Here is a 25,015-nt window from a genome sequence, read left to right as displayed (position 1 = left end):
ATAAATATTATACAATTGCAGTTGACATTATATTAACAATCAAAAATGTATACAATTGAAAACAAATGTGGAAAAACTTAAGCACATAAAATATAAATGTTCTCAATTTTTATTTAAAGTCTTTCTTAAAATGCTGACCTCTAATTAAAAAGAAAAGTTAGTATCCCTGCTATTGGTGAAGTACCCTGTGTGTGCTGTAGCGTGTTCCACAGGGAGCCCCTGAGAGTGTCCTGTCCGTCCTGATGTGTGCTTCTCTAATGAGTGGGTGGGAGGGTCAGGCAGTGCGACAAATAAGGACACGGTTCCTGCACGAGCTTTCATTCTCACTTTTATTTGCAAGTGTGCTTTGGACCCATAGCTGCCTAAAATGCGCTAATTAGCCCAAGAGGATTTTTGCTTGTGCTGTGTGTTTACGCTGGAATAATAAACTTTCTCAGCAAATGTAAGTAGCCGGTGTTCATTTGTCTCGGTTGCTGTGACTTTGTAGGTGTTTTTGCACACTATGCGTGCGGTGTCATTTTTTTAAATGATCATGTTTGATGTCATCTGAGTTTAACACGCCACTGTGAGTCCTGTGCTGTCGGCGTTCGTGTACTTCAAGAAGAGAGAGAGAGAGATAGAGAGAGAGAGAGAGAGAGAGATCGTCATATCATCATTTGGTTACACAGAGAAATTGCAGTAAACAGTAGCTTTTGACCATGCACGTGACACATTTAGGCATCAGCTGTATGTTTTATTGTTGTTTATTGCTAGACAGTTTTAAGTTTTAAGAAGCTGTTTTGATTATATTCATTCTGTATATTAATTATTAAACAAGTGCACGTGGCGTTTGAGCACTATTATTGATGGATTAATATACTGATCAGATATAGACTCCAGCTTTAGCTTCACAGTGAATAAATGCATTGATAAAATTATAGCGTTTCTCTAATTCAGATTACAGTTTTTAGTGTGTAGCCTACCAGTTAGTTGACATAACATGCAGATGATCTTTTTTAATAATCAAGAGTTTAGGTTTAAATGTGTATGAAGAAAGCATATACAGTGTTTAATTCCTGTTTAAAAGTACAAATATTCCACATAGCGCAATAAGAATTGCTTGTATGATCAGAGTACAGCATAATTGGTTTCCATCTATCTTTTACAAAAAGTTGTCATTTCTGATTGATATAAGTTTTTTGCTGATTTTTAGCTTGATTTGATTAATTAGTAAAGCCTTTCAAAGTGGTTAAATAAGTGCAATGAACTCCAAATAATTTTTTATTTTTTATTTTAGTGGGTTGAATTTTTTCATTCACTACATTACATTGTGTAAACTACACTACCCACGTAGTACTGCATTCTATATGAACAAAATATGCCTAACTTTAATTAGATATCACACATTTCCATCATATTGCTTTCTTGAAAGTTCAAACTTTGAACTTGATTTTGAAGCTCACAACAAACCCATTTATTCCACGTTTATGTACAGAGATGCACTAATGATTGTATCATGCAAAACTGCATGTGTTTTAAAACTCCATAGCACAAGTGTTTAATTATTTAGTGCAATTTGTTTGTCCTGTTACTTAAGAGCTCAATAACAACAGTCAGCGGTGGGTAACGGATCGTATTAGTTTACAGGAATCTGGCACTGGGTCCCCAGAAGCACCTCATGCTGGAAACTTACTCTGGCCTGGAGTTTATTCTGAGGAGTGAAATGTCACACTTGACATTTTGTTTTAAGACGTTTCACCACATAATTGAAGTTCTAGTTGAATTTTACACAGCATGATCTATTCCTGCTTATTCTATCAGATAGAGTAGCTAATATCCATTTGATAGTGATTATCCTTGATTATAGGACACTAAAGTTAGTTTCAAATGTTGTTTATCAGTAAAACCTAATGAAAAGTAACTGAATTGTGAAGGCATTTCAAAAGGAAAAGCAATCAGTCATTATACAGACAGTAACAAGTGGTGTTGCGTTACCCAGAAGAGCATCAAAGAGTTGTAAAAGTGACGTTGTTTTCTATTTGTAGGTTTTCAAGGGGCCCTTTCTCATGTGCCAAAGACGACATGAATCACTATCTCAGATGGACTGTTTTCCTGTGGATCGTAAATTCCATTCCTTTTACTTCAGGAATGGCAGTGAATGAGAGAATAGGTATGTATGCTGTCACTGAGATGTTTGCTTATTCTTGTCCGTTTACAAAAGGTTTGATTAGAAGAGATTACGCCTGTTTGGTTTTTCAAGCCTTGTTCGTCTCCGCACGAGAGGTCAATGTTGACTTCACCGCTCGGGGTGCAGAGCGCCCCTGTCATCGACTTTAATTAGCGCTCTGTTTCGGCTTTCTTGTTCGGGATCCTTGTATGCAAATGAATTGTTTGTGATGAAAGGCGTCTCGCCCTTCTTTAAGAAGCAGGGACTCTTGCACAGCTATTTGAAATTCCTTCTTGCGAGGACATGGCGTCAAGCCCTTGACCTGGGTGGCATTAGTCAGAAGGCACCAGGACACATCCGCTGTGGTGTTATGTGTCCGATAGAATTGCTTTATCGGCCCCATTCAGATTAACCTGGGGGCGATTTAAGGAAAATTATTGCACAGTGTAAATGCCCACGAATGAGAGTCCCCTGAACAAGAGGACAGGCAAGCAATATTTTTGCCAGCTGAGTGGATTGCTATCTCCCGTGATCCACTGTGTGAGCGTGACATCCAGGAAGAGATTTAGAGAGGATTTACAGCATGTGCTCCTTCTCCTTAAGAGTCGGCAGTTTGCCAGCAGATTTTTGGAATTTCCTGTTAATGCTGTGTTTTGTGGGTGTGCGGCTGTGGATGTAGATATGTTTGTGTGTTTTTTCATTTGTGTCTGTGTGAGCATCCTCTTTATTTGGTATAATTGTTCTTGATGAAGAAGAATTCGTCCTTCAGCAATGTCAGGCTGCCAATGTCATTGGTGGGTTGACCGGGCTAGGGGTCATTGGGGTTTCAGTAACTAGGCTACTACTTCAGTAACTACTAAATTATTAAATCAGCTATATAACAAAGGTGGATCTTAGCCCTATTCGGCCGGGAGCACGGGACTAGTTTAACATGGAGAGGTGGGGTAAAGTAATAATTCTCGGTGAGATTCTCTGTGATTTTAGTGCTGTCCGAATGTGCCATCTTACGGACAATGTCAGTAAAGATTACGGCGACTTTTACCTTCAGTAAAAAGGTCCGGAAAAATGACCTCAGGTAATGCTTATCCCATGCGAATAGTCCCGCTGTAAATATGTAAGTAAATATTTCGTCATTTCGTGTTTAAAAGTAGTTTCCCGTGGTTTTTCCAAGTATGGAGACGCTTGAAAAAGCATTCAATTGCGTTCTAGTCCCTGGGACAAGTCTGTGGCAAAACTCAAGTGTTTTCCACACACCATTCAAATCAGAAAGAAGATCGAAAGCACTTGTTAGAGGCACGAAACATCTTTTAGCGTTAGGAAAGTGCCTATTACCAACACAATCCAATCTGATGTTAATTAATACATCGTTCGACCAGATATAACTGTTATATATATACATAGGTTATATGTGTTTGCGCACGTGATATCAGGAAGCAACGTAATACGCACATGAGAGCAAATCGAGTTACCCCTCCCACTTCTGCTAGTTTTACTGAGATATCTTATCCCGTGCGAATTGGCCATTAATATTACAGACGTCCTGTGGTAAAATTACATTACTCTATCTACCCTTGTAAAGTTAATCCCGTCCGAATAGAGCTTTTGACTGAAATATTGAATTGTGTTCTCAGGATCGGGGTGGTTTAAATAAATATAAGGTTGGGACAAGTTGTCACACATTTTACATTTTGTAATTTGATTACAGTTTATTAATTTACAATATCTGTCAACCAAAGCAATGGTTTGATGGTTTTGGATGTTACATTTTTAAATGTTTGCTTTTTCATAGTTGTTTTACTTCAGCTTCAATGAAAAGACTGTAATAGAGTAAACAAGTGGGGTTTCAGAAATAAAAATCATATTTATTTTCTCCATTGGAGAATTGTTTTTTAACTTTAACTTTATAAACTGTTGAATACAGACAGGTACAAGGTTGTTGGTTGATGTATGTTTTTGTTTGAAGCCATCAGCTCATGTTATTTCAAATAATCATGTATAACAGCAGAATTATTGATGAAAACCTACATTTAACCATGATTCTGAACAAATTCCACTGGGAAATCACACCAAAATAACTGCCTGCACACTTCCACGAAGCTCTGCATATTATTGTAATTGTCAGTCTCCTTATGCTCTCAAACTACTTAAGTATTTGTATATAAATATGCATATTTTCCAATAAATGTGAAATATATTGTTTCAACATCTTCAATCAACATCTTCAAAACAATAGTTTTATATGTATTCATCATTTTTATTTGATTGTCATTTGCAATGCTCCATGGAATTGTAGTTCTTTCCTTCTTTAAAGCAACCTTTTGTCTGATTTTCAAATACTTTTCTTTTCTTTCTTTTTTTTGGCTCATCATTTCCTGTGTAAGAATTTTTGGAATGTTTTTTTTTGTAGCCAAGACTTTAAGGTATGTGTCATACAAAAAAAAAAATACAAAAAAAAAAAAAAAACTGTAAATTAAACAAGCTGAAACCCTTAACAGTTCAATTGCTTCATTAATGTATACTATTCCTTTCTTCTGCAGATCATACATGTCCATCTTTAAAGCTGGATGAGATATGGCATACCAGTGTGAACATTCACAGAGAATTCACAGGTACAAACAAAGATACACTGTATATACAAACAGAAATCAAGCACAGTTCATCCGTATGCAATGCTGTTAAACATCAAACTGCAGGCTGTTTAAAACATCCCTAATGTTGTACATGGCTGAAGCTGACAGAGCAGTTTGTTTCTATGGGACACTATACATAAGCCGCCCGCCATATTGGAACGGTCAAAGCCGGTACATGAACATTCGAGAGCAAGTTGACTGTCTGTATGTATGATTTTGCTAAACTAACACAATACAACAAGATGAAGGCGTCAGCTAAACCAACATTAAAAACTGACCATAGTAAAAGTAAAAACATTAAAAAGTGCCATAGTAAAACGTTCTAATACTGAGTTAATACATAAAAAACACATTCTCACCTGTGAAAGGTTATCCCATTTCTTCAGGTATTTAAATCTTGGCGGTTTTACAACTAGAAGCAATGCAATGTTGTGGCATCATTGATTTTTACTGTGAGTGACGACATGTTGACAATTCCAAGATGGTGGGCGTGCAGAAGTGTCTGGAGCGGTCAGATGTGGCATCTACCTATACATATCTATGTATTTTACAATGTAATGTTTGTGTGTAATGAGCCATTACTCTCAACTTCAGTGTCTCGTGATTCTTCAGAAATCAATCTTATATGCTGATTTGGCGCTCAAGAAATATTTCTTATGTTAAAAACAGTGCTGCTTTATTTGAAGTAGACATTTTGGATCAATTTGCTAAATAAAACTATACATTTCTTCCAAAAAAACACAAAAAACATAAGTTTTACACTATTAATGGTATTGTTAATGGTTCAATAGATAGCATGAAAGAAAAAAACAATCACTATTTAATATACAAATGAATGCAAGAACATTGTCCAATAATGATTTGTTATGCAAATATCACAATGCCATGGATTGTGTGTTATATTTGCTATTCTGTCAGACTTTAAGAGATTATCAAAAAAAGTATAAAGTGTATCAAAACAATGTGTCTAAAGGCTGAAATCATCTACAAAATAAAGATGGAATTGAGTCTGTACAAGTTGCAGAAGTTTAATACTTTTTGTGACAGGCCATAAAACCAGAATTTTTGACGAATAACAATACAGGGATGCCTTGCTAACAATAATCATTCCCCATAACAGACTACAAAAGTGTGTTCAGCAGTTTGCATGGGACGACATTTAGTAAAAATCTCTTTAGCCTGAAGCTAACGTTGTTCCTTTAGCAGAACATTGTGCTAACAGCGCTAAGGTCATGTTTTCAATTCCCAAAATGTTTACACTCAAATGCTTTGGACTGGCAAATGCATAAATGTAATGTATGTTTTTCTTTTTCTCCTCTTGTTTACAGGATTCGATTTAGCTGAGAAGTTCCTTCTGAGAAAAGGCATGGTGACGGACGACAGGCTATTGTTTAGACTGGGGAGCAAACCCCTGTTTAAACCAACTGAGTAAGTTCGGCAAATATTGATGAGGTTTTGATATTGTGCCTTTTACTTTTCCACTCGCACATCAGTCAGATGGTCGTTTTGTCTGAAAACAACGTAGAGCTAACTGTGATGGCTAAGCTGGAAGTTATTGCAGCAAATGTGCATATCCATATGTTTACATAGTTTGGATGTGATCGATGATGTGCAGAATCTTCTCGCATCTGGAGAGCAGAAAGTAGGACAGTTCCTTGCAGAATCAGTGCTGTGATGAGCATGTTATGATGGGAGTTTGAATTAATGCCCACATCCACATGTTGCGTGTTCTGGTTCGCCTTTCTGACAGCTTCTCATATAAATCTCCATGAGAGGCCGTTACGGGACAGAGCGCTGGTTGCCTAGCTGAACAAACTGCATTCTCAAAGCGGTTCGCACGAGCTTCCGCCTCTCAAGTTTTGATAATATGCCAGGCCGTTATTGGGTTCCTGCAGAGCAAACCGATATTTTCTCATGGTGTAAGCTTGCTTTCACTTCAGATGATATCCGGTAGAAAGACTATGTAGATGTCGCGGATGCTTTTAATGGTGTGTTGACATGGAATGACCCAGATATCACGAGCTCGCTGAGATAATTCCCCTCACATTGACTAATAAGGATAAACTGTGAGGTGAGCCGTGAGACATGTTGAATAATTTGGACAGAATTAATTTGCAGACCGTGGGCAGTGGGCTCGACCAAGGAGAAAGAGAGGTGACTGTAATGGACTGCCGCCTAGAAGAGAAATCCAGCTGTAATAGGGAATCATGTCCTGTATATTAATTGCCTTACAATGACTCTAATAACTTACAGCTCAAGGGTGACACCAAGTTCAAGGAAGGCTTCTAAGTTAGTTAGACATTGCAGGTATGTTTAATCTACATAACAGCCTTGGACATCTCTGCATGTTATGTACGCTGTGTTCCGGCAAAATCAAGTTGTCCAGACCACATGAACCCACACCATATTCATGAATCCAAAGAGCTCAAATGAGTTCAAATTGATGCTCAAAAGAACTCCTTTGTATTCCGCTGAAAAACCGGTGGGATTGGCGCGCTCCAGACAAAGTCAGATATGGGGGAAGACTGAGGTTAAAATTCGCCACTTCCGACTTCAAAGCGTTCCAGTCGGTCATACGTCATGGTCAAACATGACTAATTATGCTAATTATGACACAAACAAGTGTAGTGTTTGCACTAAAAACATCTGACAAAAAGTGAAAAAAAATGTCTCTAGCAATGCCTAGGTCTTGGGTTTGATTCCTAGGTAATGCATGAACTGATCAAATGCAACTTGAATGTAATGTAAATCGCTTTGGATAAAAGCATCTGCCAAATGCATACATCAATACATTTGGCTGTATTTGTCATTTTGGTTTCCTTGTGTTACTGAGCTTTCCATATTTTTTTTGACTAACAATTTGTAATATTTTTTCTTAAATAAAAGAAAAGTGCCTCACACTCCCAAATCAGCCGTATAGGGGATGAGTGAAATTACAATATAAATATAAACTAGAAAATATTTATTATTAAAGTCCCCCTGTAGTCAATAATTTTATCCCTTAAAACTCATCTTTGATCACCAAAATGACACATTTTTTTCCATGAATGCCTTAAAAATAGCTTGAATGTATCTCATGTATCTGTACACCCTTGCCTCATTTAGTATACGCGGTTCTATGAATATGCAAATTAGCCCCGCCTCCACTCAGAGATTCACTTGTTGACGATTACAAGGTAGTTTGTGACATCACAAACACCAGCGATTTCAAACCGAGTTTTTGAGACTGTCTTTGGTTCACTGCAGGAGAAAATACTCAGCAATAGTGTTAACTTATGAATTTACACATGGTTTGTCTTAAAGCATATTAAAAACACCACATAGACATAAACAATATTAAAAGCTTGATTTTCACCACAGAGGGACTTTAAATATTTTCGTGATTCAGACTTGAGTAGTATGTGGGATTTGTTTTTCTAGTTTATAACTTTTTTTTCTTAACAATGATATATCAAATAAAATAATTAATTGTTGCCACAATCTTGGATATTTTTATCAAATTATGTGCTTCTGTGTCGGGGTTGATCTTTCTACTTTCTTTACTTTTCTTTAACTTACTTTAAGTCTAATGTCTGCCCTTGAGTGTCGTTCCAGTGGTAATTTTCAACTAGGAAGTAGGGGAATTCTCAGTTCAGATTTTTCTGGAGTACAGCTTAATTTCCCTGTCTTTTAGTGCACAGTGGACAAACCTATTTATTTAAGAAAGATAGCATAGGTATGTTTCACAAGCAAAATATAGTTATTGTAAGCTATGTTAAATTTGCTGCAAATAATTTCAACTATGAATAGTGAACAATATTACAGTTTATTGAACATCAGTACACTACCATTCAGAAGTTGTTGTTTTGTGTGTGTGTTTTTGAAAGATTTCTATTTTGTTCCCCAAGGCTACATTTATTTGATCAAAAATACAGTAAAAACTGGAATATTGTGAAATATTGCTGAATTTTCAGTCTTCAGTGTCACATGATCCTTCACAAATCATTCTAATATGCTGATTTTGGGGCTCAAGAAATATTTCTTTATTATTATCAATTTTGAAAACCGTTTTTCGTGATTTTTTTTTTTACGATTCTTTGAATATGAACTTTTGAATTCTTTGAATCTTTTGTAACATTATAAATGTCTTTACTGTCACTTTTGACATTTAATCAATGTGTCCTTGCTGAATAAAAATATGAATTGCCTCCCCTTTGAACTGTAGTGTATATATATTTTTAGGTTGTCACATTTTTTCTTGTGCTAAAATCACTGTACCACACAGCCTCTCCTTACTTATTGCTTTAGGATACTGTTCAAGATTAAGACAAAGCATTTTGACACTTTCAGTATGTTCATAGTTAACGTGATGGGCTACATCTGTGTGAACTTAAGGAGAACTGACTTCATAAATCCATTCAAAATGTCCCTGGGACCAGTAAGTTAAATGTAATTGCTAGAAGAGGTTCTGAGAAAAGGTCCAGCATAATTTGTTTTGCAAATACCACTTGGTTTGATAATTCATCTAAAGCAATAAGATTAATACATTAACTGTCCGAAAGTCTAAGATTTTGGGGCCACTTTATCCTAGTATGGAAACACACGGTGCATTGCGCACTAAAGTAGTACATTGTTTAGCATTTGTAGGTCATTTGTTAATTTGTGTTTCATCATAGTCTTATTCTCTGTGGTTTCAAGCACACCTGCTGGGTTGGCCATAGAGATTCAGCAACCCAGTGGATGTCTCTTGTACCTCCACACATTTCACCAGTGGAAAATAACACTCAGTCATCTGCACAGGGAAAGGGAGGATATTTTTAGCGTTTTTTTTTAAACAACTGTAAACGCACTGTTTGCTCCCCGGGACCCTGAAGGGGCCGTGGGTCAGATGATTTGCGATCTGTTGCTCTATCTAACGCTTGGTGGTCAGCGGCCTGCTGTGGGGCTTTCTCTCTGCTACTCAGACCGGCCCTCGGGGACCAACTGTGAGTCTCCCTGGCTGGAGGTGGAGTGCGGTTTTGGGGGACGAGAATGCCAAGTTGTCTACCCGGACCCCCATTCAGACACATGCACACACCCTGCCAGACCTCAATTAAGCTGATCTCTGACAGGTGATGGTGTTAGTCAGCTGGATGTGTCGAAGGGGTGCAGAAGAGGGGTCAAAGAGTCCCCAGCACAAACACCAAACATCTCTCACTTTACTTGCAGGAAATGATACCGTCACATGGAAAGAGAAGGCTCCACTCCCCCAGACTATTTTCCATTAGTTGTTTAACAGATGATTCTGCTAAGATGTGTTAATTGCATGTTTGGTATTCATTTTTATGAGAGGAAAGGAGCGTGGGAACGATCTGAAAAGGACAATATAAAGCTTATGAGCTTAGCTCATGAATATTAATTGCATGACGTGATGTTCGCCCAGTAGTCCTAACTGAGTGGTTGATAAAAGCCACTACCTAGCGTAGGCATACCACACATTTGTTCAGCTTCTGACCAACTTTTCTTAAAGTTGCTGTTTCTATGTGGGCTGACTAATCTCTTTCTTTCCTTTTTTTGTGACCAAAATGAAACTCTTAAAGGTGAAGTCTGTAATTTATGTGCCACTATCGGCACAAAACCACCAAACACTATTGCAATATATTTATTTGAATGGCCAAAATTAAACAGAATGCTGGCTCAAATAATTGTATAAGTTTGGGGTAGCATTGACAATGGAAGACTTTTGGAATGTTTTATTATTATTATTATTATTATTTTTCAGTGCTGTGTAGTAGTCTTCACTGATTTATATTATGTTGCATTACATTACATTACATTACCATATCAATATCCCAATGTTAAGCATGGTTGAACAAACTTATAGCAACCGTGAGAGGCTTTTTGTAGCAATGGCAGCATTTATTTGTTTATTCATCTGAATGTTCAGAGATTAGTTTAATATGGGCTGTGTTAGAGTGTTGCATCCCATCATATTTGACATATGGCCTCTGATGTCCCTATTTAACAGTTCAGTGATGAAGTGAATTGATGTCACAGTGCCCAGGTTGGTGCGCTTCGAAACACTGCCCTCACTTATGAGGTCTCACTCAGCAGAAGTCCATTCCACCGGCTGGTCGTATTAAGTCTAATTTAGGGTTGTAGTCATGAAATCAGTTACTCAGCAAATCCATAAAAGTCTTTTTTTAAGCTATCATTGTAAGCGTATTTATTTCCATGTTGGGATAAATGGACTTTTCAAACCTTCATGACTTTATTTATTCTGCGGCATGGAAAGGAGAGGCTATAAGAATATTCTTTTTTAATTGTATGAACATAGTAATCACCAGTGACTGTCAAATTTTATAGAAAAGCATCATTTAAGTTTGGCCACCTACACACTGTAAAGTTTCAGGAGTGATGCTTTTGAGTTATAGGATTTTTTTGTAATACAGCTGTGTCATAATTATTCAACACTGCTGTTTTTATGTCACTTATTTGTATGGTATGGTACAAACTTGTGTTGAAACACAATTAAGGCTTTGGAAACTCTATAACAAAACTGAATTGGCTTGTGTTGTTACACATATATACATTTAGCCCATGCATGTGCTAAAGTTAGCAAATATGACCAAGCCAAAAGAGCTCTCACAAAAGTTGTAGAGAACAAATTGTTTTATTACATTACAAAGTCTGGATACAAGATTTCCAAAACACTGAAAGTGTCTAGAGACACAGCTGGCAGTCTTATTCATTAGTTTCAAATTTGTTGTACCAGAAAACCTTTGAGGGTGTTGAAGATAAAGCACAATATCATTAAAGTATGTTACCTTGTCCTGCCCAGGGACTACAGATGAAATTTAGCTTGTAGCTAATTCTGGTATGGCTGAGTGCCATACACTGTCCCTGTTAAATAAACAAATAAATAAATAAAATAAATAAAGGGAATAAAATGTTTGATCGGAGCAACTGAGAAAACCCCTCAATTTACTGCCAAAGACTTGCAATATGACTTGATGAAAGGAAAAAATATTTCAATGCAGATTATAAGCAGAACACTAGACAAGCATGGACTTCATGTTGGGACGTCTTGCTGAATGCCTCTCTTGACCAAGAACATAAAAGGCTCACTTGAATATGCTAAAATTCATTTGGATAGACCTGTGGAGTTCTGGAAGAATGCTTTATGGAGTTATGTGACCAAACTGGAACTTTTTGGACCCATCAGCGGTGGGCAAAAAAGGCAAAGCTCATGAGCAGAAGAACACCATCTTCATGGTCAAACATGGAGGTGGTCTAGTCTTGTTATGGGATGTTTTGCTGTTGCAGGAAGTGGAAAGCTTGACTGTAGGAAGGACATCATGAATTCTTTGAAGTATCAAGCCATTTTGGCAAAGCAGAGACTGAAGCTTGATGATCAATGGACTTTCCTGCAGGACAGCCGTCCCAAAGTATACATCCAAACCTACTTAAGCTTGGTTCAGGGATCAGTCGTAGAATGTTGTTGAGTGGCCTGCACGGTCTTCAGATCTAAATCTTATTGAAAATATTTGGTGGTATTTGAAGAAAGCAGTGGTAACGTGAAAACCAAAGATTATCATCTCGAGATTGCAGTGACAGAAGCTTCTAAGCATGTACAGGCAGCGGCTATTGGAAGTTATAAAGAATAAAAGATTCTGCACAAAATTTACAACCGAATTTAGCTGCAGTGTGTACATTGCCAACGTGATTGTTTTTGCATTGCTGAATATCTTCCGAAGGCATATGATTTTTTTTTTTTTTTTTTGAGAAATATATTAAAGTTAAAGCAATTATTTAAGACTTTATTCATCTACTCAATTCTAAAATCTTGAGTGAAACATGCCTTCGAGTAAGCCAACCAAGTGATTTGGAAAATTTTGTGGTCAGTTTTAGTAATAATCCGGCCATTGTCCTATAATAGGCTACATCTAGACTAGCCTCTCTCCTGTGTCTTCCTCTTATCCAAAAGCATTTTGATCTTGCCAGCATGTAAAGTAAGAGTATATATCATTTTAATAATGTGCATTTTCCTCCACTCTGCCTGTGAAAGCAGGAGACAGACGTGCCTAGAGAGAATCGAGAATGATCTATTTGAGCAGAAACTAATTTTCAGTCTCTTGCAAGTCTGATATCTCTCTCTCTCTCTCTCTCTCTCTCTCTCTCTCTCTCTCTCTCTCTCTCTCTCTCTCTCTCTCTCTCTCTCATCCTTTTAAAGTATTCATACATGAGATTTCCCATTTGTCGGTTTTCCTGATGGTGTTTGATGAAGTGCCAGTAAATTACCAAATAGTGTGTGAAAGAAATGAAAAAGGAAAATGAGTAATTCTTTCTGTAACACGTACAGTGTTATGTGATTCACTCAAAAATGTAGTATTATTCTTTCAACAGTTTTAATAACCGGATAGAAGCTTCAAAAAAAAATTTTACAACTTTTTTTCCAAGCATCTTGTTTCTTGAGTTTGACTTTAGTCACAGCTACTGTACTACATTTAGACCAATGAAAACATCTCAGTGGTTTCAAACAATAGCCTGACAGACAGGATGATCTCCGGCTGTGAATGGACACATTTTTGGATAAACTCATCTGATAAATTGTTCAGGCAAGACTAAAGAAAAAATACAAGGAGAACATGGATGCCAATGCACTAACACCAGTTAGTGAATCTAAAAACATACATTCAGATTCAATTTAACTGTCAGTTCATGTACAGTATGGTGCTTTGAATATAAAGTAAGTGTGTTAAATGACAAATTACTGAAAATAGCACTTTACTGCTGAACTGAAACAATAATCAAGTCAAGTCAAGTCATCCTCATTTATATAGCGCTTTTAAAAATGTAGATTGTTTCAAAGCAGCTTTACAGAGATAAACGTATAATTTATGGTAACAGTGATTGTTTTGGCTTTATAGCGGTTCATTAATAAAGTTATTTTTCAGCTAAAGTTATATTTGATTGATTCGCTTCTGTCGCAACGATCATTAGTTATTAAATTAGGGGCCGCTAAGACGACACCATTCTCTCTACACCAGGGGTGCCCAATCCTGCTCCTGGCGATCGACTGTCCTGCACAGTTCATCTCCAACCCTAATCAAACACACCTGAAGCAACCAATTAAGGTCTTCAGAGCACGTCAGGATCACTTGAAAATTAAAGGCAGGTGTGTTTGATTAGGGTTGGAGATGAACTGTGCAGGACAGTCGATCGCCAGGAGCAGGATTGGGCACCCATGCTCTACACAGACTTTAAACACGAACCTGTGAGAAACGCTGATGGCGTTTACATGCGCATTAAGAATTGGTTCTATAGTTATGTGCGTTTGAATGTATGTGCGCAGGTTTGTAATTCCCTACAAACCAAGCCTAAACAAAGAACTGGTCTTTCCTTATAAATTTTGATACAGAATTTTATTTTATTTTGTCACTTCGGGGTAGGTACGCGAAACGAATTTCCTTTATCTGTAGAGTGGTAAAGGGATCCTCCATAGGGAGATACTAGTTGGCACTTCAGCACTGCGTTGTCATCGGGTCCAGGCGCAGGTCCTTCGTCAGATCTGGATACGGCCTGGATCCGGCATGCTGCGGGAAAACCTCGGGATAAACAAAGACACTAAAATTAGCGTAGATGCCATTCTTCTTATGATGTAACGAGTACATCAGGATTTATGGGAAGTGTTCCCGGTTCCGGCTGATCTAATCTATGCAGCCTAACATTGGATTATAGACGTCTATAATGTATTATGTGAATGCTAGGTCAAAGAAATGTGTTTTTAATCTGGCTTTGAACTGACAGAGTGTGTCTGCTTCCCGGACAATGGTAGGAAGACTGTTCCAAAGTTTTGGTGCTAAATAGGAAAAGGATCTACCGCCAGCGGTCGATTTTGATATTCTAGGTATTATTAACTGGCCGGAATTTTGAGATCGCAATAGACGTGAAGGACTATAATGTGTTAAGAGCTCGCTCAAGTACTGCAGAGCTAAACCATTTAGTCCTTTGTAAGTAATCAGCAATATTATAAAATGTATGCGATGTTTAATAGGCAGCCAATGCAGTGTTGACAGAACCGGGCTAATATGGTCATACTTCCTGGTTCTGGTAAGAACTCGAGCTGCTGCGTTTTGGACCAGCTGTAGTTTGTTTATTAAGCGTGCAGGGCAACCACCCGTAATAGCATTACAATAATCTAGCCTTGATGTCATGCACACATGGACTAATTGTTCCGCATTTGTCAATGAGAGCATATGGTGTAATTTAGATATATTTTTAAGATGGAAAAAATGCGGTTTTACAGATACTAGACACGTGACTTTCAAATGAAAGATTGGTATCAAAGAGCACACCCAGGTTCCTAACCGATGATGAAGACTTAACAGAGCAGCCATCAAGTGTTAGACAGTATTCTAGATTATTACGTGAGGAAGTTTTTTGGCCAATAATTAGAATCTCTGTTTTTTCAGAGTTAAGTAGTAGGAAATTACTAGTCATCCAATTTTTTATATCAGCTATGCATTCCGTTAATTTTGTGAATTGGTAAATTTCGTCTGGGCGTGAAGAAATATAGAGCTGAGTATCATCGGCATAACAGTGAAAACTAATGCCATGCTTCCTAATGATATCTCCTAAGTCATTACATATAAAGTCATTACTGCTATGTTGCTTGGAAACGTCTGGGGTTGAGGATTTATTTTTCGTTAGTTTAGCCACTATTTCAAATAAACACCTAGGGTTTTGTTTATTTTCTTCTAATAGGTTTGAAAAATAAGCAGATCTAGCAGCTTTTAAGGCCTCTCTGTATGCAATCGAACTCTCTTTCCATGAAATGCGAAATACCTCTAATTTTGTTTTCTTCCAGTTGCGCTCCATTTTTCTGGCTGCTCTCTTAAGGGCCCGAGTGTGCTCGTTGTACCACGGCGTTGGACTATTTTCTTTAATCTTCTTTAAGCGCAAAGGAGCAACTGTGTCTAAAGTGCTGGAAAAGAGAGAGTTAAAAGTTTTTGTCACAATATCTAGTTCTTCTGAGCTATCTGGGATGCTGAGATGATGAAACTGATTATGAAGATTATTAATAAAGCAATTTTTAGTGGCAGAAGTGATAGGTCTAACATATTTGTAACACGGAGTCGACTTTGCAGCCTTGGCTAAATTAAGTTTACACGAGACTAGATAATGATCTGAGATGTCATCGCTCTGCTGCAGAATTTCAACGGCATCAACATTTATTCCATGTGATAATATTAGATCTAGAGTATGATTACGAGAATGAGTAGGTCCTGACACATGTTGTCTTACTCCAATAGAGTTCAGAATGTCTTTAAATGCCAATCCCAATGCATCTTTTTCGTTATCTACATGTATATTAAAATCACCAACAATTAGGACTTTATCTGCAGCCAATACTAACTCTGATAGAAAATCAGCAAATTCTTTGATAAAGTCTTTATGGTGCCCTGGTGGCCTGTATACAGTAGTCAGCACAAATGTTAAACGTGATTTATCATTTACACTAGATAGTGTTACATTTAGCAACAACACTTCAAAAGAATCATATTTAAAACAAGACTTCTCAGTAATTCTGAAGATATTACTATAAATTACAGCAACACCTCCCCCTTTGCCTTTCAGACGAGGTTCATGTTTATAGCAGTAATCTTGTGGGGTGGACTCATTTAAAGTAATATAATTGTCTGGTTTTAGCCGGTCTTTGGTGTTTTATGCCCCCAACGGCGCCTTCCAGGCAGCGAGGGGATGGGTAGGTTTAAGGTTGAGGGTAGGGTTAGCTGCCTCTAAGGAGCCATTGGGGGCTTAAAACACCATAGAGCGTTTTAGCCAGGTCTCTGTCAAACACAGCACATCTAGGTTAAAATCTGTAATCATATCATTAACAATGAGTGCTTTTGAAGTAAGGGATCGAATATTCAGCAACCCGAGCTTTATCATTTGTTCATCCGTATTATATCTGTTTTTTATTTGTTGAACATCAATTAAATTTTTACCCTTGAATGGGTTTAGGAGTTTTTTGTATGTCCTAATTCGGGGAACAGACACAGTCTCTATATGATGATAGCTAGGTGAAAGAGGCTCTATGTGATGGGATTTATTTGACCTTGGTGACGCGAGGCCGCTAGCAGACGGTCGGTTTAGCCAGTCTGTCTGCTTCCTGACCTGAGCCCCAGATTGTCATGTTTGAGCTCTAAGACTATGTGCCATATTACTAGAGAGAAGAGCAGCACCATCCCAGGAGGGATGAATACCATCTCTTTTCAACTAGTCAGGTCTGCCCCAAAAACTTTTCCAATTGTCTATGAATTCTATATTATTTTGCGGACACCAACTCGACAGTCAGCCATTGAGTGAATACAATCTACTAACTATCTCAGGGGGCCAGAGCAAATTACAGTGCCTGACATCGTACTTGCGAGTTCACACACCTCTTTAATGTTAATTTTTGTGATCTCCGACTGGCGGAGTCTAACATCATTAGTGCCGACGTGAATAATAATCTTAGAGAATTTACGATTAGCATTAGCCAGCACTTTTAAATTTGCTTTGATGTCAGGCGCTCTGGCTCCCGGCAAACATGTGACTATGGTGGCTGGTGTCTCTATTTTCACATTCCGTGTAATAGAATTGCCAATAACTAGGGCACATTCAACAGGATTCTCAGTGGGTGTTTCACTGAGTGGGGAGAATCTGTTTGATGTTGTAATCGGAATGGAAGAGCGGTGTTTTGTCCCGCGACTATAATCATGCTTTTCTAGAATGTTCTTGTTCCCTCATATGGTGTGTTAGGAAGTCTGATTCATTTAGTCATTTTGCTTGGGCAGTCGATGCACTATTTAGTTTCATTTATTGTTACTGTTGATATATTTCTCGTTGTGTGAGATATTTAATTAGATGCATATGTTTGTCACTGATTTTCTTACATAAAGGGTATTTCTGGTGGTATTTTATTTTTTAGAATTAATTTAAATAGCATTAAACCACCCTGAGAAGTATTTACTTTGGTAAAGTGTGTAACTGGGGTAAAGTAAAAAAAAAAGAAAAATAAATCAATACTTTTATTTAGCAAGGATATTTTAAATTGTTCAAAAGTAACAGCAAAGACATTTTGAACATTCTATTAATCAAAGATTATCATGGTTTCCACAAAAATATTAAGCAGCACGACTGTTAATTAATATTATTTTGCAATAACAATAATATTTCAGTTTTACTGTTTTTTACTCAAAAATTTTTTCAAACCTTAATTGGTAAGCAACTAAGCATAAGCGGCATACTCCCAAACGTCGGAACGGTAGTATATATTTTTTTGCAATCTACTTTTTATTTTGATAAACCTTAATTATAGATGTTGGTGTTGTGTCTCTTGTCTAAAGATCTGTGTTCCCAAATGGACTTTCTCATGAATACTCCATTATTGCCACGTTCCGGCTCAGAAAAACCACTAAGAGAGATCGCTGGTTTGTTCTGCAGATCTTTGATAAAAGTGGAGATACACAGGTGTGTAAAATATTTTAGATTTCATTAACTTTTTATCTGTAAAATAGACATTGATCAATAAGGGTATGCTCAAAACTAGGGATGCACCGATATGAACATTTTGGCAGATACTGATAACTGAAATAAATCCAAATTTTTATATAATTTTTGAGAGCCTGATTAAAAAAAAGTCTCGCCAATAAAAGTCATGTCCCAATCACACAATTATAAAGTTCACATTTTAATTGTGTGTAGCCTATATGACAGACTTGCGCTGCACATGTTGTACTTAACTGTATTTTCCTTTTTTGAAGTGATTCTAATCATATATCAAGCAATTCAAAACCATCATGGTGAACAGTGCGCATCTGAAGTGTCTCAGCTGAAAGAAATAATTTATTATTTATCGACTTTAATAAATCAGCCAATAATATTAAAAATGAACATTTCAGCAGATACTGATATGGTGGCTGATATATCGTGCATCCCTAGAACTCCTGCAAGACTGACAAAAGTATCATTATTTAAAAAGTATTCTTTTTCAATCTCTTCAGACTTCATTCAGCTTATCTCATTAACTGTCTTAAGGAACCACTAATGTTCATCTTTTCTACTTCATTTAGGTGTCATTAATAGTGGATGGGGCTAAAAAAACAGTAGAGTTTTTAGCTCAGAGTTTTCTGAAGAACAGTCTCCTGTACATCTTCAAGAACCGAGACCTGCACGCCCTCTTCGATCGACAGTTTCACAAGCTGGGCGTTTCTGTCGAGAGCAACGCCGTCTCCATCTACCTGGACTGCAAATTAATTGAACGTCAGGTGACCGCTGAAAGATCTGGCATGGATGCGAGCGGACGCACCTTCATCACCACTCGAGTGGAGGACGGACGTCCAGTGGATGTGAGTTTTGGACAGAGGTTCTCATCAATGGTCATAAATAAGGCAACACTCAGTTGCTAAAGCTGAATATGAATGCAAACACTTGGAACATTTAGTACAGTTAGTGAATGTGAAGGCTCACCTCAAACTATGATGGCAACCACTAATATATTAAGGGAACTTCACTAACTTCAAGTCTGAATCTGATGCAGGTCAAAATAGAATAAGGTTTATCTGTTGTATTCGTTTATCAGTTATGTGTGTTCATGCCAATAAATGTCAGTTTACCTTGACAGATTGAGCTTCAAGAGATTCTGATCTTCTGTGATGCTAGAATAGCCGACCTGGACAGATGCTGCGATTCTCCTGGAGTTACGGTAAGATTCAGGTTTATGGTGCTGCAGTGTGATGCAAATCCTAACCGACTGTTAACCCAACCCATAATTTTTGCACTAAACTTAAAGTCCCCCTGTAGGCAATGATTGTATCCCTTAAACCTCAAGTTTGATCACCAAAATGACATATTTAAAAGTTTTTCCCTTGAAAAAAAGTTCTTCATGTCTTAAAATAGCTAGAATGTAACTCTACACCCTTGCCTCATTTAGTATACACGGATCTATGAATATGCAAATTAGCCCCGGCTCCACTCACTCACACCAGCTCAGAGATCTACTCGTTGAGGATCACACGTTGACGTGATTGGTTAGAAGGTAGCTTGTGAAGTCACGTCAGAAACACCAGCGGTTTCAAACCGCGTTTTTGAGACTGTCTTTGGTCCACTGCAGTTTTAAGGAGAAAATACTCAGCAATGGTGCTCACTTATGAATTTGTGGTATATTAAAATACCACATAGACATATAAACAACATTAAAGCCTTGATTTTCACAACAGGGGGACTTTAAAGTCTTGACATATTCATAAAGTAATATCTGAACCGGCCAGTCACATTTTAACACTGCTTTTGAATAACCTTATTCTTTCAGGTAAAGTTTGAAAGATTGAAGTGTCCCTTTTTGTTTTATCTGTTGTGGTAGTTTTCAAAGGCTCCGTTCCAAAATCAAGTGAGCTACCCTTCCATCTGCTGCCTACATAGACAGCTTCCTCACAAGTGCTCATGTGATGGTTTCGTTTGAGAAATAGACTTAAGTTTAAGATTGATTTTTTTTAAGTAGGAATAGTTCACCCTAAAATGAAAATGAAGTCATCGTTTACTCACCCTGGTTTAGTTTGGATGCTGTATGCCCTTCTTTCTTTCTTCTTGTCCCTCTCGCGCTTGTCCATATAATGGCAGTGAAAAGCAACCAGCATCAAAAGTATCACCAAATGGTCCCATGCAACATGTGGCGTATTCCAAGTGTACGGTAGGGTTTAGTTAAAAACAAACCAAAATGTAATGTATTATTTAAAGAAGCTCTTGACTTTGGCCGTTGGTCTTCTGTGCTCGACTGCACAACGTGAGTGTTCGTGCGACTCTATTAGCTCTGCGGTTTGTGAGAAATCAAGCTTAACAATTCTTGAAAATTGTCAGGGATTCAGCTGTCCTGATAGGGCTTGGAAGATCATTCCACAGCAAGAAATGAAAACGTTCTTGAGATTGATTTTTGTGCCTTTCTGTAATGGCATTGATACCACAAAGCACAGCTCACATACCGACCGAAGGTTCCTGGAGGACATGTAGACTCGTAAGAGAGAGTGGAGGTAGGAGGTGGTGGATCCCGTGTGACATGGGCTCTTTTGGGTTTGTTGCCTCAGAATTGGGCCTAAAGAAGGCATTCTACCTTTTGAAACTCTTAAAATGCTGTCCATGTAGGCAATGCAGAAGGTTTTGGAACAGAGCCATTGTAATTTACATGTATTGTTGTTGGACTGAATGTTTCCATTGTGTAAAAAGCACTTGAGGACATCCTTTTAGCTCGAGTTGCTCCAGGCAATAATTTCTGATTAATTAAAGGCAACATACTCTCTTAAACGATTGGATTAGAGAAAATCCACATCCCTGCTCAATGTTGTAATTGGTACATGGTCTTTACAATTGTTTGCTAATCCCCCTTCTCAGCGTTTGGGATAATGTTTCATTTGCGATTTCCACATGGAAGTGGAATGGTCCAAGTGGCTACGGTCACATAATTGGGCAACACATTCGATTGCCTAAGGCGCCATCACTTTATTAACAATTATCAATTGTAGGGCTTTGAAGAATATATATGTACTGTATATATGTGTATATGTATGTATGTATATGTGTGTGTATATATATATATTAGGGCTGTCAAACGATTAATCGCGATTAATCGCATCCAAAATAAAAGTTTGTTTTTACATAATATATGTGTGTGTATGGTGTATAATTATTTTCTATATATAAATACACACACATGCATGTATATATTTGAGAAATATTTGCATGTATATACTGTGTATATATATTTATATTATATATAATTTATATTATATATAAATATTTTATATATAAATAACACATTTTTCTTAAATATATATGCATGTGTGTGTATTTATATATAGAAAATAATTATACTCCATACACACCAAATGCCAAATACCAGATACCAAATGATGAGATAATTTAGATATTACATTGTTTATATTTAAAAGTTGAACTTTTTTGCAATTACTGACTTTTTAATAATTTTAGAGCTGAAATAAATATATTAAATAACAGTACTCTGTATGTTTTGGATTCACTATAAAAACTGCCTCTTAAGCATAATTTATTTGGAAATCTAAGGAACCCCTAAAGGGACACGGGAAAGGAAAAACATATGAAATGGGAGGAAAAATAATTTGTCAATGCTTTTGTTGTTTTGCGCTCCCTCGAGAAACTTTGAGAAAAGAAAATGTTTTGCGAACAAACGCAAAGTTTCTCGGAGTAACGCAAACTTTATGCGAGCGAACGCAAATTTTTAACGAGAGAATGCAAAAGAATTGACTTTCCTCGCATCACATATTTTCTTCCCACCACAGTGTCCCTTAAATAGTTTCTCACTCAAGAAAACGTGACCGAAATACTATAGGACAAAGAGAACAAAAGAGTGCTGGAAGAAAAGGTTGTTTGCCTACAATATAAACAGTATATATGGAATGTACTCTTTAATTTTGCACAGTAATACTGAAGAAAATGGGTAACATTTTACAATAAGGTTCATTAGTTAACATTAGTTAATGTATAACTAACATTACCTAACAATGAGCAAAACATTTGTTACATTATTTATCATACAGTATTTAACATTGTTTGTTCATGTTAGTTCACCGTAGATTAACTAATGTTAACAAGTGCAACCTTTGATTTTAAAGGAGAACTCCGGTCAATTTTAACATTGAGCTAATTTTTTTGTACATTTGGAGTGCTGTCAATACAGAGAACAACGACAAAAATCGGTGTTGCCTACACCGTGTTATCCTCTTTTTAAAATTTGCACCCTGTTGACTTAAATGGGGCAAGTTTTAAACCTGCTTTTAGCCTCTTAACATCCTTGATGTGTCATTACAAGTGCACAGGTCATGTGAGTGATTCCTTCAGAGTGAACGCGGGTCAATCTGACTGCAGTAGATGTGAAAGATATGAATAAAAATGATGTTTATTCAGCCAGCGCACATACCTGTATTTACATCCTGTCCATAGTAATCGATTGTCGAGTTCACGCGCATGATCATAGGTACTAAACCAATGCGCGTGAACTCGACAATCGATTACTATGGACTTTGACCGAAAACAGGATGTAAATACAGGTATGAGCGCTGGCTAAATAAATATCATTTTTATTCATATCTTTCACATCTACTGCAGTCAGATTCACCGTGTTCACTCTGAAGGAATCACTCACATGACCTGTGCACTTGTAATGACACATCAAGGATGTTAAGAGGCTAAAAGCAGGTTTAAAACTTGCCCCATTGAAGTCAACAGGGTGCAAATTTTAAAAAGAGGATAACACGGTGTAGGCAACACCGATTTTTGTCATTGTTCTCTGTATTGACAGCACTCCAAATGTACAAAAAAATGAGCTCAATGTTAAAATTGACCGGAGTTCTCCTTTAATAATGTATTAGTAAATCTTGAAATGAATATTAACTAAGATTAATAAATGCTGAAGAAGTGCAGTTCATTCTTAGTTCATAGGTAGTTAACTAATGCTAACTAATGAACCTTATTGTAAAGTGTCACCAGAAAATGCACAAATGCTCTTCCCAAATTCTTCAGAATTGAACTCATATTAATATGACTTTACAGCGCCAAATGATATATTTAGCATAACAAAGTTTGCCAGTGTTATGCATTTCAGAAGATGAATATGCATGCAGTATGCATGTAGAAAATCCCCCACATATCCTATTCAAAGCATAATAATTGATTATCTTGGTCTACAATAATTGTCTGAATGCTTTATCACGGTCTAATGTATTGCCTTATTTTCAATCTGACCAGTGTGAACCTGTAGTAACTCACAACCCCACAGCGGCCCCGCTGGTCACAGGATACCTCCACAGAATGCTGTCCATGCCAGCTCAGCTCCCCACCGACCGATGCCACTGTCCCGCTCTGAAGGTAAAGTTAAACCATGAAAGCATTCTTAAAATGAGCGAGTTAGCACTCAACAATGGATCCTGAGGTAATGCCGCATGCAAAATGAATGGCCAATTAAAGCACATTTATGCCAGTCCGTATACCTGGATGACAGCCAGAGACAGAAATAACAGCTTATTAGAAGCAATTTAGCACAAATAAGGGGGTGTTTGGGCACAGACATGCACTTCATCAGCGGGCGATGCTCAGCTAATCTCTTCTGAAGTACAAAGAGCCAGAGTTCAGGCTAGGACTCCTCTTTGAATTTTGATCAGTGTTTTAGACCTGAGCCCATTTAGCATATTAACATTGCATTATGTAACTTATGTGTATTTAAAAGGGGGATCAAGGGCTTCCAGTTTTGGCAGGACATTCTGGACAAAAGGGAGATAAAGGAGACATGGTAAGGAATGGGTTTCATCAATCACGCATTGATTCTAAATACTACAAAATGGCTTAGTTCTTTGTTCAGTGACATTTCATAGATTTGCCCTTTAAAAGATGTGACAGAGTGCATGTAGTGCATTAAGATTCACAATCTCTGGTTTTCAGGACAAGTTGCTTTATGGCAGTTTTCTTGACATTATAATCAAACTTGTGGTACACTTTCATTCGTTAGTTATTATTATCCCAACATATTTAAAGCGATTTTTGGCTTCTCTGTGAGGCGTTAAGGATCTTGGCAGTAAATAGATATGTTCCCTTCCTTGTGTCACTTAGAGTTTGGAGCCACTGTAAGAATGTTTGGAATTCACACAAATGAACAGCTGATGATATATTTGTTAAGGACAAATGGTCTTTAAGGTCATTAGTCAAATTAGTTTGTTGTGTTTTGGAATAGAGACGTTTCTTGACAAGAACCACTTGCTTAGTTCGGAATACCTTTTGGGAACAAGCAGCCAATAAATTTGCACTCCTATAGGACCAGCTTCTGAGAAATGTTGCTTTACTTTCTACTTAATTAATGCGGCTGCTGCCAAAATTGTTGTTTTTTTGTTTTCAAATCCGGTAGGAAATGAGACTACAGTTTTTCTATTGATCTCTTTCAAATTACCCTGCACAACAAGTCACATTACTGTAGCCTTTGTTGCAAATGGAATTGTTGACTATGTGTATGAAATTTATCAGACAAATGTCTGTTCAGTTAATTGCTCAGTCAAACAACCAAGCTTCTTTTATGTCTTGCAGTAGGTGTTAATTGACAACTGGAGTTGGTTATATTGGTGCATTTTGTTGCTCCTGCTGCTTCAGATGTCACATTTTTCAGTGATTGAATCCTCAACGAATGACTGTTCAATGTCATGCTAAATGTGTTTTATGA

The 25,015-nt window shown here is 37.2% G+C and overlaps 1 protein-coding gene across 2 annotated transcripts in view; it reads left to right on the top strand.

The window, feature by feature from the left end:
- Positions 1-256: 256 nt before the first annotated feature.
- Positions 257-25,015, top strand: part of LOC307148711 (uncharacterized protein) — a 176,058-nt gene continuing 151,299 nt past the window's right edge. The window contains exons 1-9 of one of the 2 annotated variants that reach the window (XM_079854426.1): positions 257-442; positions 2,025-2,149; positions 4,684-4,755; positions 6,105-6,204; positions 18,129-18,252; positions 18,855-19,130; positions 19,406-19,486; positions 23,557-23,676; positions 24,035-24,097. In XM_079854426.1, coding sequence (XP_079710552.1) covers positions 441-442; positions 2,025-2,149; positions 4,684-4,755; positions 6,105-6,204; positions 18,129-18,252; positions 18,855-19,130; positions 19,406-19,486; positions 23,557-23,676; positions 24,035-24,097 — 963 coding nt within the window. In that variant the 5' untranslated portion in view covers positions 257-440. The remainder of the gene's footprint in view (positions 443-2,024; positions 2,150-4,683; positions 4,756-6,104; positions 6,205-18,128; positions 18,253-18,854; positions 19,131-19,405; positions 19,487-23,556; positions 23,677-24,034; positions 24,098-25,015) is intronic. The other variant, XM_079854427.1, reaches the window with a different exon arrangement.

This window comes from Squalius cephalus, assembly GCF_949319135.1.
Source record: "Squalius cephalus genome assembly, chromosome: 21".
NCBI classification, from domain to species: Eukaryota; Metazoa; Chordata; class Actinopteri; order Cypriniformes; family Leuciscidae; genus Squalius; species Squalius cephalus.
This window is presented reverse-complemented; position numbering and strand designations above follow the sequence as displayed.